Source organism: Leptopilina boulardi, unplaced genomic scaffold (assembly GCF_019393585.1).
Source record: "Leptopilina boulardi isolate dan_hultmark-lab unplaced genomic scaffold, ZJU_Lbou_2.1 LbouV2_399, whole genome shotgun sequence".
Taxonomy (NCBI): Eukaryota; Metazoa; Arthropoda; class Insecta; order Hymenoptera; family Figitidae; genus Leptopilina; species Leptopilina boulardi.
This window is the reverse complement of record NW_026137972.1, coordinates 1,880,848-1,896,226: the sequence shown is the minus strand read 5'-3', so window position 1 is coordinate 1,896,226 and position 15,379 is coordinate 1,880,848. Positions and strand designations below refer to the sequence as shown.

At 31.3% G+C, this 15,379-nt stretch overlaps 1 protein-coding gene across 1 annotated transcript in view; it reads right to left on the bottom strand.

Annotated features, from left to right (window-relative positions):
* LOC127288923 (uncharacterized) overlaps positions 1-15,379 on the bottom strand; it is a 48,368-nt gene that overhangs the window by 3,307 nt on the left and 29,682 nt on the right. The window contains exons 2-6 of the mRNA XM_051316630.1: positions 12,796-12,897; positions 12,186-12,295; positions 11,020-11,213; positions 3,341-3,580; positions 82-229 (exon numbers count right to left, since the gene is read on the bottom strand). Of these exons, the coding sequence (XP_051172587.1) occupies positions 82-229; positions 3,341-3,580; positions 11,020-11,213; positions 12,186-12,295; positions 12,796-12,897 (794 nt within the window). The remainder of the gene's footprint in view (positions 1-81; positions 230-3,340; positions 3,581-11,019; positions 11,214-12,185; positions 12,296-12,795; positions 12,898-15,379) is intronic.

Below are 15,379 nucleotides of genomic sequence, written 5' to 3'. Positions count from 1 at the left end.
ATGGAAAACGGCATTGAATATTAATGAGTCTGTGTATATGTGTGTGTGTGTGTTAAAACGATATATTGAATGGTTTCTTACCCCGTCACATTTGTCCAGGCACACATTAACGGTACCGCGGAATTGCACGTAGTTGCTGTCGGGAAATTTGAATGCACGAAATTTGGCCGTTAAGAAATCACCATCAATTGTATTGAAGTTTTCAAAAAGATATGGATCCACTGAACAGCTGAAAAATATTAATGAAAAAATATTAATTTATCAATTACAGCAAAGAAAATCCTTACAGCACGGGGTATTTAAGGCTATTCCTGGGATATCCATTTTCTTCCGGTGGTTTGTACAACCGTAGGATATCTTAAAGATGTCCCAGGATATCCTAGGGATATCCAAATTTCCGCAAACAAATTGATATCCTAAGAATGTCCTAGGATATCCAAAGTCTATACCAGTGGAATCCAAACTGCCCAAAACAAATGGATATCCAAACTACCGCAAGCAAATGTGTCCATTAAAATTGTAATAGTACCCCTCACAGCATAGAATATTTAAGGATATTCCTGGGACATCCTATGTATATATATTCGTTTCCAATAGTTTGAATATCCAGATGATATCATATGGATGTACAAACCTTCGGAATCAAATATATATATATATATATATCTTCCTATATTACAAAAAGATATCGCCGCCGCCTCCGCCGCCGCCGCTGTTTCAAGAATTCTTGACCTAGGAGGGGGGAGTCCTCCCTCCTAAATTTTGAGGTTATGTTCGTTTCAAGACTCTGAATATAGCCGCAAGTCCCCTCCCCTCCGCCGCTAGAAATGACCTAAATTTTGAGGTTATGTTCGTTTCAAGGCTCTGAATATAGCCGCAAGTCCCCCCTCCCTCCTCTCATTTCCCCCCTCCGCCAAAAATGACCTAAATTTTGAGGTTATGTTCGTTTCAAGACTCTGAATATAGCCGCAATTCCCCCCCCCTCCCCCGCCAGAAATGACCTAAATTTTGAGGTTATGTTCGTTTCAAGACTCTGAATATAGCCGCAATTCCCCCCCCCTCCCCCGCCAGAAATGACCTAAATTTTGAGGTTATGTTCGTTTCAAGGCTCTGAATATAGCCGCAAGTCCCCCCCTTCCTCTCATTTCCCTCCTCGGTCAAAAATGACCTAAATTTTGAGGTTATGTTTGTTTTGAGACTCTAAATAAAGCAGTAAGTCCTTCCCCCTTCCCTCATCTCTCTCTGTATTTCCCGCCAAAAATGCCATAAATTTTAAGGTTATGTTAATACAAGACTTTCAATATAGCCGCAAGTGAAGATGAAGTTTCCGTCAAAAATGACTTGAATTTAAAGGTTATGTTCGTTTCAAGATTTTTTAATGATTTATTGGTTGTTAGGCAATTTCACTGAAATTATTTTTGAAAATAATTTCTTAATGTCGATTTTAATTTATTTAATTATTTATTTATTATTAATTTAATTAATTTATTAATTAAAATTTAATAATTTTAATAATATTTATTCAGATATCAATGAATTTGTAATAGTAATGTTTTGAAATAGGTGGTTCATTTGGAAAAATAAGATCAATGGAAAATTAAAAAAAAAATGATTAAAATAGGGGGGTTGGCGCGCGAAGCGCGCAGGGGGGCGTAGCCCCTCTAGTATATATATATATATCATTAGGATGTCCCTGTTATATCTTTAAATATCCGGTGCTCTGAGGGACTAAAGAAAATTATAAAATATAAACCCTTACATTACCAGATATCCTAGGATATCCTAAAAATATCCTGTGATGTCCTGAGGACACGCGAAGGATTATATGTTGATGTCAAGGGGACTTTATAAAAATGTTATCTGGATATCCCTATAGATGATCCCTAGGATATCCTTATGATATCTCTAAGATATCTTAAGAATATCCTCAGGACACTAAGTTTAATAGAAATCGAACAATTTTTTTTTAAAAGACTCATCCTTCATATTGAATTTGTTATTTTGAATTTAAAAATTCTGTCATCAAATTTGGAATCAGCGACTTTAAAAAATGCCTGGATACTAAGTTTCACAGAAATTGTACAATTTTTCAAAATTCGACCGTCATTTTGAATTTTGTAATTCTGACATCAAATTCGTAATCAACGACCCAAAAAATCACTGGATACTAAGTTTCATAAAAATATAATTTTTTTTTAAATTAGCCCGCCATATTGCATCCGTCATTTTGAATTTTGGAATTCAGACATCAAATTCGTAACCAGCGATCCTAAAAAACTCCAAATACCCATTTTTATTAAACTCTACAAATTTTTTCAAAATTCGCCCGCCACATTGGATACGCCATTTTGAATTTTGTAATTATGACATCATAGTATTACTGGTGTCAGGGTACAAAATTTCAAAATGGCAAATCCAATAAAGCGGATTTCTTTTATTTGATCCAATTTTCTTAAAATTCGTCACTCAGAGGTTTTTTGAGTTTGTGAATACGATTTCGATGTCAATTTTTGAAAATTAAAAATGGCTGATCCAATATTGCGGAATTTTTATTGAAAATGTGTCAAATTTGTTTTAAACTTATTACTTGGAGGTTTTTGGGGTCGCTGATTGCAAATCCGCTGGTTGTTTTAAAAAATTTTAAATGGTGAATCCAATATGGCGGAAGACTTTTTTAAAAATTGTTTGGATTCGCTTCAAACTTACTCGTCGGGGGTTTTTGGGGTCGCTGATTATGAATCTGATGTCAGTTTTTCAAAATTAAAAATGGCGGATCGAATATAGCGAAATTTTTTTTTAAATTGCTCAAATCTGCTTGAAACTCGTTACTTGGAGGTTTTTGGGGTCTCTGATTACGAATTTGAAGTCAGTTTTTCAAAATGCAAAATGTCGGGTCCAATATGGCGGATATTTTTTTTAATTGATCGAATTTGCTTGAAATTTGATACTCGGGGGTTTTTGAGATCGCTGATTTCGAATTTGTAGTCAGTTTTTAAAAATTCAAAATGTCGGATTCAATATGGCGTATTTTTTAAAAAATTTGATCCAATTAGCTCTAAACCATTATGACAACAATGAAAAGAAATTTATTAAAAAAATCAAATTTCCCATTAATTTTGAAACAACATTTTTTTTCCCCACCTAGTTAAACTAATTCTGTAGAATCAGTATATAATGAAAATAAAATTTAAATCATCAAAAATAATTAAGGCCCTAAAAATTGAAATTGAAAAAAAAAATTCAGAATGAAAAAATCTATTATTCCTTGATATTTCAATTTTAAATTTTGCATTTGTAACTGATTTTATAGAATTTTGTAAAATTTACATTGAACACTTACCCATTGAAGATAATTGCCTCCTCTTGAGTGGCGTTATCAATTTTGTCCCTGACTTGCATATGAGTCACTAAAAGGCCGTAGGTTGGTGCTGAATCAGGTTTAAGATAAATTTCCATTTGAAGAGGAGTACCAGGACTGACACTTAATTCACCAGTCACTAATACACCGTTTTGTCGGACGCCAATTCCTAATTCGGGAGATGGCGCTGATTGTGTTATTGAAGCTGCATCAGTAATGTGTCTAAAAGAATAAAGAAAATAAAAATTATTTATTTTCTTTTTTTTATTGAATTTTTAAAATCACATAAAAGATAATTTTGTTTTATATAGATTTGCGAGAAAATATTAAGATATAAAAATTTTAAATCTGTATTTTATAGATATGTAATTTGAAAGGAATCCTTTCAATAAATGACAATTACTGTACCTACAAGTTTTATTAAGTTCTACAATTATTTTCTTATGTGAAATTTTCTGTCACTGACATACTTTTACCCTTTATGTATCGTTATAATTAGTTTTCAACTTGAATTCCGTACGTTATTCGGCTTTTTTTGTTTTTTTATATAATATTGTAAAATTGTAATTATTAAATTACTTATTTGTTACTTTAGTTGAATTAAAATTTTTTTTTGTATTTTTTGTAATGAAGGGAGAGTGGGCAACAGTGGGCCACTTCATTTTTCTGAAAGATGCTTTAAAAGAACCTTGGTAAATCTACACTACCGAACGTTGGTAAATCTGTTTTACCGACTGTTATTAATCCTATCTTACCGACAGTTGGAAAATCTATATTACCGACCGATGATATTTCCACCTTACCGACTGTTGGAAAATCTACATTGCTATCCGTCGGTAATCCTACCTTATCGACTGTTGGTAATTTACCGACCGAACTTAGCCGAGATCAGAACCATGGGGTGATATCCCTGTTGACACTTTACTGAATAATAATCATTTAAAACAAAGCTTGATATATTTCAATTATTTCAAACTTTTTAAATTCAAAAATTATCTTTCTCAAGTATTTTTTTGGCGGTTTTTTTTAACGTAATTTGAAATTTTTGGTTTTTTTAGTAAAAATAGAATATATCAATGTTCCATTACAAGTTCATTGAAACAACAGTAAATCTGAAAATAAACAGGAGTATCAAAGCGTAAAAAAAACGTTAGAAATAATGAACGGAGAAAAGAGAAATAAAAATCATTCAGGAACAGAAAAAAAAACAACAAAAGAAAATAAAACGTTTCAAGACAAGTTAGCGCAGTAACTTAATAAAACAAAAAAAAAGTAAGTATAAATGCAAGTGGAATTAAAAAAAAAACGAGAAAGGAAAAAAGTACGGATGAGACTTAAGAAAAAGTCAAGCAGAAGTTACAGTAAATCTGCGAATGAAAGTGAATGTATATATATATAAGAAAGAAAAATGTACATCAAAAGTATAAACTACCGCCGGAAATGATCGATTTTATTATATATTTAGTTTTCCTTGTGCAAAAATAAATTGTGGCATGCAATGTCGTTCAATTTGTCTACAAATAATATCGTGAGAATTGTATTTAAAAAAAAAAAAATTGCAATAAAAAATATGATTGTAACAATATTTTTTTTTTGACGCTAAATAATAAATACAAACGAAAACTAATCGACTATACAGTTTTATGATACGTGACAAAATAATTTATTTTTAAAAACTTGCGGTTGCAATTCTTCATTTATCACTTTTTTTTTATTTTCTGTTACTAAGTTTAATAATAATTTTGTTCGATAATATTTATTATTATTTATTTTTTCTTTTTATTAAAAATGTGTCAAATTTGCTTTAAACTCATTACTCGGGAGTTTTTGGAGTCGCTGATTACGAATCCGATGTTAGTTTTTCAAAATTCAAAATGGCGGATCCAATATGGCCGACGACATTTAAAAAAATCCATCCAATTTGCTTGAAATTTATTACTCGAAGGTTTTTGGTGGTCGTTGATTACGAATCCGATGTTAGTTTTTCAAAATTCAAAATGGCGGATTCAATATGGCGGACGACTTTTTAAAAAATCCATCCAATTTGCTTCAAACTTATTACATGGGGGTTATTCAGGTCACTGATTACGAATTTGTCATTAGAATCTTTAGAAAATTATCTGAGTAATCAGAGACCCCAAAAATCTTTGAGTAACAAATTTCAAACTATTCCATAAAATTGTTTTTATAGTAAATTTTTTAGAGGAATTGAATGGTCGTAAAATAGAAATATGTTAGAAAATATTTTGACACTTTTTGAATTTTTTTTAAAAATTTGTAGATTTAGAAATTCATTCGTAATTATCGTAATTATCATCGTTTATTATAAAAATTACGATTTGAAATTAGAAAAATAAACAAATAAATTTTCAAATAATAAAATTGAATAAGAATTGTATTTTTCAAGCTAAAAATAAATTTAAACCAAAAAAATCTATAAAAACTAATTTTTTCATTCAGCAATTTTTTTTTTGTGAATTTTTATCCTAAGTTTTTCAGTATTGTCGACACGGAATAAAAAAAAATCATACAGGAAATTCTATTACATAATCAAATTCTATTAATGCTGTTAATATATCAATCAAGAATTATTGTTCAATTCATTAATCAGTCGCTAGTGAGATTAGTATTCGAGCTCTGAAACTTTATAGAATAGAAGCGTCGCAATCACTTGTGAAAAAACGATAATGTCTCTCTACATTGAATAGATGGTTGAGCAAGAGTTGAGCGGCGTTGTCTTTGATCGAACTGGCGGTGGTCTCTACTTCTCGATCTCTATTCGCAATCTATCGTATTTACTTGTGTCTCGGGACATTTTTTTATTTTCTTTTTTTTTTTTTGATTCTCTTTCCCAATCGAGTCGCGTAATAGAAGAATCGGAAATCGAAACAGAAAAGAGGAATTAAATTATGCTATACACTGGCATCAAGAATCACAGAATCTCATCACAATATACAAGTACAATTTCGATTGATACCAATCACAAAATAATATTCTTTAAAAGGATTTCATTTACAAGGCGGTTTTTGAAATGAAAAACCGGTAAGTCATTAGGTTAATTAAATTAACTATCTTGGTGGAGGGCGCGCGCCTCGCAGACTGGTTTTTCCACTAATCATAATATTGTAACTGTTCACTACTGGAATGCACACACAGTTCTTTTAACTTTTGTGATGTATACAAATAAAAAACAAAAGTGTATTCGGAAGAAGAAGAAGAAATTGTCTACGAATTATTCCTTTTGGAGTGTCCGTCAATTTCGAACCGGTTTCACATCACGTCCGACAATTTACATTGCACGCCATAGAGCCCCAGCTGTGTATAGTTTGCTGAGAGAGAGAGAGAGAAAGAAGTCACGATTAAACCAGAATATTTTAAAGAATCCTTAGGCCATATTTCGTGTGCGTCTGTGGCGAGGGAGAGAGGTAAAGGAGATTACTTTGTAACTAATGGCGTAACTAGAGGATGCACTTAGGGAGGCGAGAGTAACTTACGTATGCTTAGTCTCAAGCTCTCCTAACTCTTCGCGAGCCACATATCGCAATTTCAGTTACGACAAGTTGCGTTCCTGAGATAAGGGGCATTAGTTTTGAATTCACATATGCTTCTGACAGAGCCAACATATTTTGAATTCATAACTAGCCTTATGATTAGAATATCTCTTCCTTCTATGCAGATACTGTTGGATTTTTTTTTCTTTTAATTTTTTGTAAATTCTTGGTAGAGTTTGTTGTGGTGGTGGGGTTTTTCACTAAAGGATAGCCAAAAATCAAGATGTAAGGTAGGGAGATAAAGAGAAACGAAAAGAAAAGGTTACCCCATTTCCGGCGCTTTTGGAAGTGAGGGACGAAATACCGTGACAACAATTCTGTAGAATTATGGACACTTTGGGGACTGTAGCGTCCAATGCCACAAGGAGGATGGAGACACACAGTTTCTTTAAGTTCACCAGGTCCGCTTGGAAAGAATTGAAAGTAGAAGAGTAAGACCTTCAAGCGTCAGCAGTGGAAGAAGTTTGATTCCGTCTGACCTAGACAACGAGACAGTCGAAGAAGAACACGACAAGTGTTAGGCAGAAGGAAGCTGAGTGTCTTCAAACCAGAAGAATGTCAACATGACTATTAAGGACGAACTTAAGACTCTTCAGGATCTTGTCAGTGAGCCGAAGACAAAGCACGCTCTAGCTGATAAGGGAGATAGCAACCTTGATGGCGCTATATGTTATGCGGAAGATTTTTTTTGACCCCTTGTCAAAATGATTGCGAAGGAGACGCTGGTACCGAAACCTAAGCTAACCAGTAAGAAGAAAGCGACGAGTGGATCTACAATGTAGGAAAAGATCTCCTCCTAGTAAAAAATCCTGACTGGTTCCTAACTAATCTGGAATTACTCCAAAACAGTCAGGTTTTATTCATCCGGAATTAGTTCTTCTAAATCCGAAATTTGATCAATTTCTGTAACTAGTGAATCCGGATTGTTGCGTACTGTTTGCGAATAGTTTACATAAAAATTCTCAATTATTCTAGAATCATTTTTGATTAGTTTTTGATCTAAGTAAAATTAAATTGTTGCAGGCTAATTGCGGATTTATTTTGTGTCAATTTCGGATTTATCTTTTCATCCAGACTAATGCGAATTACTTTCATACAATTTCTGGACTAATCCGAACTGATCAGTTTGTATTTAATCGGAAATCAGTATTAAATAACCAGGGGACTCCAACAAGGAGGCATTTATCGCGGAGGTCACCAAAGCAGTTGGAAGCCAAGGAAAGGTGGATCGAAGGGTCACACTGAAGATCCACGACCTGGATTGTCTTACCCAGGGAGAAAAAATGCAAAAAAGGTTTCGAAAAATGATCAAATTTATGATAATTAATAATTATGATATTGATAATTAACTAATTAATTAATTCAAATTAATTTACTTATTTATTGATATTTAATAATTATGATATTGATAATTATTCATTTAATTAATTCACATTAATTTTCTTATTGATTAATATTTAATAAATACGATATTGATAATTAATTAATTAATTCAAATTAATTTACTTATTGATTGATATATGATAATTACGATATTGATAATTACTTCTTTAATTAATTCAAATTAATTTACTCATTGTTTAATATTTAATAATTACGATTTGGCGGAGGTCACCAAAGCAGTTGAAAGCCAAGGGAAGGTGGATCGAAGGGACACACTGAAGATCCGCGACCTGGATTGTCTTACCCAGGAAGAAAAAATGCAACAAAGGTTGTGAAAAGTGATCCAAAAGCCAGGAAGCAGGACAGTGACGGTCCTAGGACCCAATAAGCGAGGAATGAAGTTTGCGGTTGTAGTCACCGACCAAGAACCTACAATTTTGGTAAATGGAATTTGTAAAATTTTTCTTCTGGGGAAACGTTACTAGTTATTTTTTATTGAAGACTTAATATAATCACGATTACTCGGTGCAAACTTATGATAAGCAATTTCCAATGGTGTTCGTGAAGAGATAGCATTAACAGTATTAATAAATAGAAGTAGATATATTAATTAAAATCGATTTTTTGCAGTACGACTCCTAACTGGTTAATTAAGAAATGCAAATACTCATTTTAAATAACTACTGTTTAACTTTTCAGTGGTATCCAATTTTTCCAAACCATTATATTTGTTCAAAATGCGATTTTATTTCTGATGCTTTTTTTTATATTTTCGCTGATAGTTTTTCTCGGTCGAGTGGAGGCTGTTCATTAGGACAAACTATAGAGATGCCTCTCATTTCTTCCATTCGCTATTTATCTGGTTCTGCCTCGACTGTGTAATAGTTTATTTTATTAGTCCCTTACTGTTTATATCATCAACCATAATCTCCAAGAGCGCTCGTCCATCAATGCAAAATGATACCTTCGTGATGATTCTCATTTTGAGATTATGGAAAGAATTACAATTTCCAGTCTTCTTTTTCAAATAAAAATCCTTGTTTTTAGGTCAAGAGTTATGTGAACAATTTGACTTCCATGAAAACCAGTAATTGGATGATGCACTTTAATCATATATATATATATTAAGTGGATTGTAAATATTCGTTCAATTTAAACCTGTTTAAAGTACGATTAATTTAAATCGATCAATTTCTAATTAAATATCTTTAAATGAAAGAATTTCCAATGTAGTTGCATGGAGGAGTGTTTGTAAAATCGAACAAACAAATCGTATCTCGCGCGGGAGCACTGCCCGTGATATTACACACAAGGTAGTTATAAAAATTATAAACGTCGGTGATATATCTATTCAATTAATTAATGAAATGCATGTACTTATTGCTGCTGCTGCTTCTACGGCTGCAGTTAAGCTTAGCTATATGGCTCGTGTGCAATTCTCTCTCGTGTGTGGACTCTTTGTCTTTTCTTTTTCTCTCGAAAATGCGGCGCTCGTTAACGCACGTTCTCGTGCGTAACGACCTTCCCCATGGGTATAGTAAAAGAAACCACCTTTATGGAGATGGCGAATCGTATAATGCCGGCTAGTAGAAACCCACGGTGTCGCTGTCCTATAAGAGCTTTAAGTGAATTCCAATTTTTACCACACAATGACAGTGAATCGTCTCTAAGCAGCGTCGTCGAGTGGTTCTCAACGCGTTACATTTTTAGAGGAATCAGTAAAATTTAAGAAAACCACTCTGAATTTGGTTTGCCGCAATTTCTTTAATGGAATTCTGTTTTTCACAGAAAAGGTTTCCGGCGGAAATCTTACTGAATTACGCCGAAAATCATTATTTGTAATTCCAAAGGAATTTCCAGGGAACTCTTGTTTTTTTCAGAAAAGGAATTAAAATACCAGAGGGAATAATTAGAAGAACCTTCCTTTCATGAAATCCCTAAATTAATTTTAGCCTTAATTGATGACAGAATTATTATTAATACTAGAATTCGGGATAGAAAGGAAAGGGAATTCCAACGGAATCTCCGGGAAGATTTTATGAAAAACAATTTCATGTGTATATTATTACAATTAGAATAAGCTTTTTCGATTTTCAAATCCTTCTTTGGATGCAATTTATTATTTCTAGTGCATGGTTACGTGTCTCATTTCCTGGTAATACGATTACAGTGTTCGTATCCATAAAACTTGTAGAAGCAAATAAAACCAGATTTTACTACATATGGAAATTACAATGTCTAAAAATTCCAAATGAATCCAAAAATTTCAAGGTTAAAGAAAATGATGAATTTTCAATGCACATTTCCTCCAATTTTATATTCACCAATTGATTAAAAGATTAATTTTTCATATTGATAATTTGTAAATCCAAATATATTCTTGCAATTGCAAATAAAGTGAGATGTAAAAAGGAAAATAATTTTCAAGCAAGAAGCTGTTGATAGATGGAAGATACTGGTAGTACCATCAATCAAGTGCTCTCAAGGGGACATGGATTATCTCGCATCGATGAGTTTCCCTAAGGAGAAATAAACAATTGGAATAGATAAGCTGATGCAACTACAACAACAGATACAAATTCGAGATACAATACACAACGACAACGACGACGGCATACTTCCTTTTCAGAAGCTGTAAGATAAAACCATCCCATCTGTTTTGTTTCAAGAAGGAAGGAATTATTCTTTTTTTAATAATGATTTAATGAATAATTAAAATTCACTTACTCCTCCTCTTGAAATCCAGCTGGAAGCACATTCCTACGAACGACTGTGTGATTTGTTGGAATTAATGTGTAATTGCCAAAATTAATTCCAGGCTGAACGGTCACTTCAGTTATTACACATTGTACCTTCAATATGTGTTTACTAGAATCCGATGGTTCTTCAACAACAATTTGATGATAGTACACCTTTTGACCCTGTGGAAATTTTTCATTTATTTATTTAATCTCACGTTTCGAAATTAATTGTTAAGTTAACAAATAAATTAATGATATTGTTTTAATTTTCTGCACAATCTGTTTAACTGATAAGAATAGGTATATTTTCTATTCAAATAATTAAGCGATAATCATTGTATAATTAAATCATTTTCTTCCACATCTCCTCATCTTCAATAATTATCCTTATTAATTTAATTAAATTCAAATTAATTTTCTTATTGATCAATATTTAGTAATTACGATATTGACAATTAATTAATTCAAATTAATTTACTTAATGACTGATAATTAATTAATTAATTAATTCAAATTAATTTACTTAATGAATGATATTTAATAATAATGATATTGATAATTCATTAATTATTTGATTCAAATTAATTTACTTATTGAATGATATTGAATAATTACGATATAAATAATTAATTAATTCAAATTAATTTACTTATTGAATGATATTTAATAATTACGATATTAATAATTAATTAATTAATGCAAATTAATTTACTTATTAATTGATATTTAATAATATTGATATTGACAATTAGTTAATTAAAATTGATTAATTAAATTGATATTTAATAATTATGATATTGATAAATAATTAATTAATATAAATTAATTTACTTATTGAATTGGGATTTAACCTTATATATTAAATACACCTGATGCTTCCCTAATTGAAATTTGTATTGTATTTGATAATAAATTGATTTCCATTTATAATTCTATTATCATTAAATTGTATAACACTTAAATATGTTAAAATAATATATGAAAGTAGTAATTACTACAGTACTAAACATTTCCTCTTTCTCTCTCCCTCTCTGCAGAAAACGGTAATCGTGATTGGTTAGCCAGATTGTTTTACAGAGTGAATTACACTTCTTGATTACTTTATTCCGAAAATGGAATGTAAGCTAGTTGCATCAATCGTGTTTTTCTTACCGTCATTGTATTGAGGACACGGGTCATACCACAGCGGGAAAGGTCTCGGTCCAGAATGGATAATCTAAACGTTGCTATTCCTTTCTTTATTTGAGGTTGGCATCCTTCATCTGGGAAAAAGAACGAAATAAATAAAAAATAGAAGAAGAAGAAGTTAAAATTGTCTTGTTTCTCGGTGCAAAATTGTTCGTATTTTATGTGCGCGTATGTCAGGAGAAACTAACTTCTTGCATTACCAGGTGCGCTCATTAGTTGTGAAATTACCGCAAAAAAATTCACAATTGAAATTAATTATTGGGGGATTTTTTTTTATTTTTCTGGAAAACTTTCGATTAAAAATTACTAAAATTTTAAAAATTTCAATTTCTTGACATGGTAACCTGAAAAGCAGGTGTCCAAAGACTGCCTTAGTAACCAGGATGCAACGTAATTATCACAATTGCCAAGCGCAGTCATAAAGAAACTTATTAATAGCTTCAAGCGCAAGTTGCTCGACATTAGTCTCATAAAATTCATCTAAACGATTACAAAAAAAAAAGAATCTAAAATTCCGGGTGGTCTTTGCTTGCAATAAAAAATTTCACTTATTTGGGATATTGAAATAGTTTACCTGGATAATTTTTCAGATGATGAAGATATATCCTCGCTTGTGGACTCGTCCTGAAAATGTCCACTTCCATCAACTCGTGTTGACATTTGACTTTACTCTTCACTGCAATCAAAAACCACGAAGGCTAGAATTAAAATCTTTGAAATTCCATTAGAATTACAATAATTAGGGTTAAGTTTTTTTTTCATCTTCCTTTGAAAATGACACAGGTAAAAATCGTAATTGTTTAAATGATCATGATTTTTGGTTTCTGTAATAACCTTCGGCATTGAATTTCAGTACAATGTAATTCTCAGTATATCTGGTGCAATGCACTAGAGAAACGTAATTATACGTTAGTATATATATATATATATACTCTTGGTAAACTCGTAAACGTTTCGACCTTGAAAACTGTGCATACCGAGCAAAATACTGTTTCTTTTTACTCATCGGTATGATGAATACTTTCACTTGCGCGGATAGTATTGAAAGGATTCCCATCAATGTTAGTTTACAAACGAGTCACTCATCATTCTGATACCCGACTCTTGTAACAATCTTAAAAAACCGTAACAAATATTGACATTCGTAAAAACGTGAATGTGACAATAAAGTTATTTCATGTCATTAGTATGATGAGATAATTCGATTGTCGAAAATCCCAAGGTTCTTATTTAATCACTGACTCGAGAACCCAAAGAATTCCCAAAAGGCTCCCTTGTAGATTTCGAAAGAATTCTGATTTTAGCAGAAATTCTGCAGAATTATTTCCAGAATTCCAACGGAATCGCCATAATATTTAATATATTTCTAATTCAAAAATTCTTATTAATATTAATTAATTTAAACCGAAATTAATTATACGAAATCCGACGGAATCTCAAGGGAGCTATTCCGTTTTTGATGTAATTTCAATATTTACTAATTATTTATATTTACTTCTATTAATTTAATTAATAATAAATATTTTTCTGATCCAAAAATTCATATGAATATTTAATTAATTACTAATTTGGCTATTTAACAATTATTACAATTTCGACATAAAAAAGGTCGGCGTTATCTACACGAGAATTTCCCAGTAACTTGAGAAATGTAAAATTAGTAATGAAATGTACGAATAAATATACCCAACATGCTGACAGAGACACGCACTTCCCTTTTCTGTTTCTTGAAAGTTACGATCGGACTTTTATAAAATAATTTCCACTCCTTGATGTCAAGTGAGGCAAGTGATGAGTGTTCCCGTGATCGTAAACATAGGCCAAGTTTATGTGCAAACATATCTTAAAGGACAAAAGCCTCCTTCGTGATTTTTTTCTTCCCCTTCGTCTTTTCTCGATTCTCACATATATATATATATACAAAGGGATTAAATTACTTTCATTATTCAGTTGACAATGATTGTCCCTTGGATTTGTACAGTATTCGCGATATTGTATTCAATGGGAGATGTCAAGTTCGAGTTTCAACTGAGCTCTCAGACAATACTATGGGGAGCATCCATTCAAACACCTTCGCACGCGCTCGTTAATGCAATGGGAATCGAGTCTCTTACCTTCTTCCCAGCCTCCTTAAGTAGCTCACTGGTTATAGTTGCCTTGATTATTAAAGGGCTTGGCTGCAAAACGACAATATCAACGCTTTGTTGAAAATAGTTTAGTTGCTTCAAATTGCAGTACAAGGATAGAATGTGCTATTAGTGAGGAATACTAATTCAAACGAGATATAAATATGTTTATAGAGAAAAAGGAAATGAATTAAATTAATGGTGAATAATATCAAAAGTTAATTTAATGAGGTTTATTTTACTCCTTCAAGATTTTCCAAAAGAGTTTCCATCGGAATTCTGGAAATAATTCTGCAGGATTTCAGCTAACAAACAGAATTCTTACGAAATCTACTGGGAACCTTTTGAAAATTCTTTGGGTTCTCGAGTCAGTGATTGAATAAGAGCCTTGGGATTTTTGACAATTGAATTATTTTATCATATTAATTTTAATAATAATTTAATTAATAAGAAAACATTACTAATCCAAAAGTTCCTATGAACATTAATTAATTTTAACCGTAATTAACGAATTCCGACGGAATCTCAAGGAAACCATTCTCCTTTCATTAAAAATCCAATATTAACTGATTATTTATATTCACTTTTATTAATTTAATTAACAAGAATATTCTGTTTCCACTGTAATTTTAATATGAACTGATTATTTATATTAATTTTTTAAAATTTAATTTATAAGACATAATTTCCGTTTCAAAACTTTGTATTAATTAATTTTAACCGAAATTTATTATACGAAATCAGACAGAATCTGAAGGGAGCCATTCTGTTTCCAGTGTAATTCCAATATTAACTTATTATTTATATCCGTATTTATTAATATTAATATTTTCTTAATTTAATTAATAAGAATTAATTTCTGATGCAAAATTTCCTATGAACATTAATTAATTTTATCCATAATTAACGAATTCCGGTGGAATCTAAAGGAATCCATTCAGTTTCCAGTGTAATTCCAATATTAACTGAATATTTATATTCACTTTTATTAATTTAATTATTTAGAATAAATAAATAAATATATTAATTTAA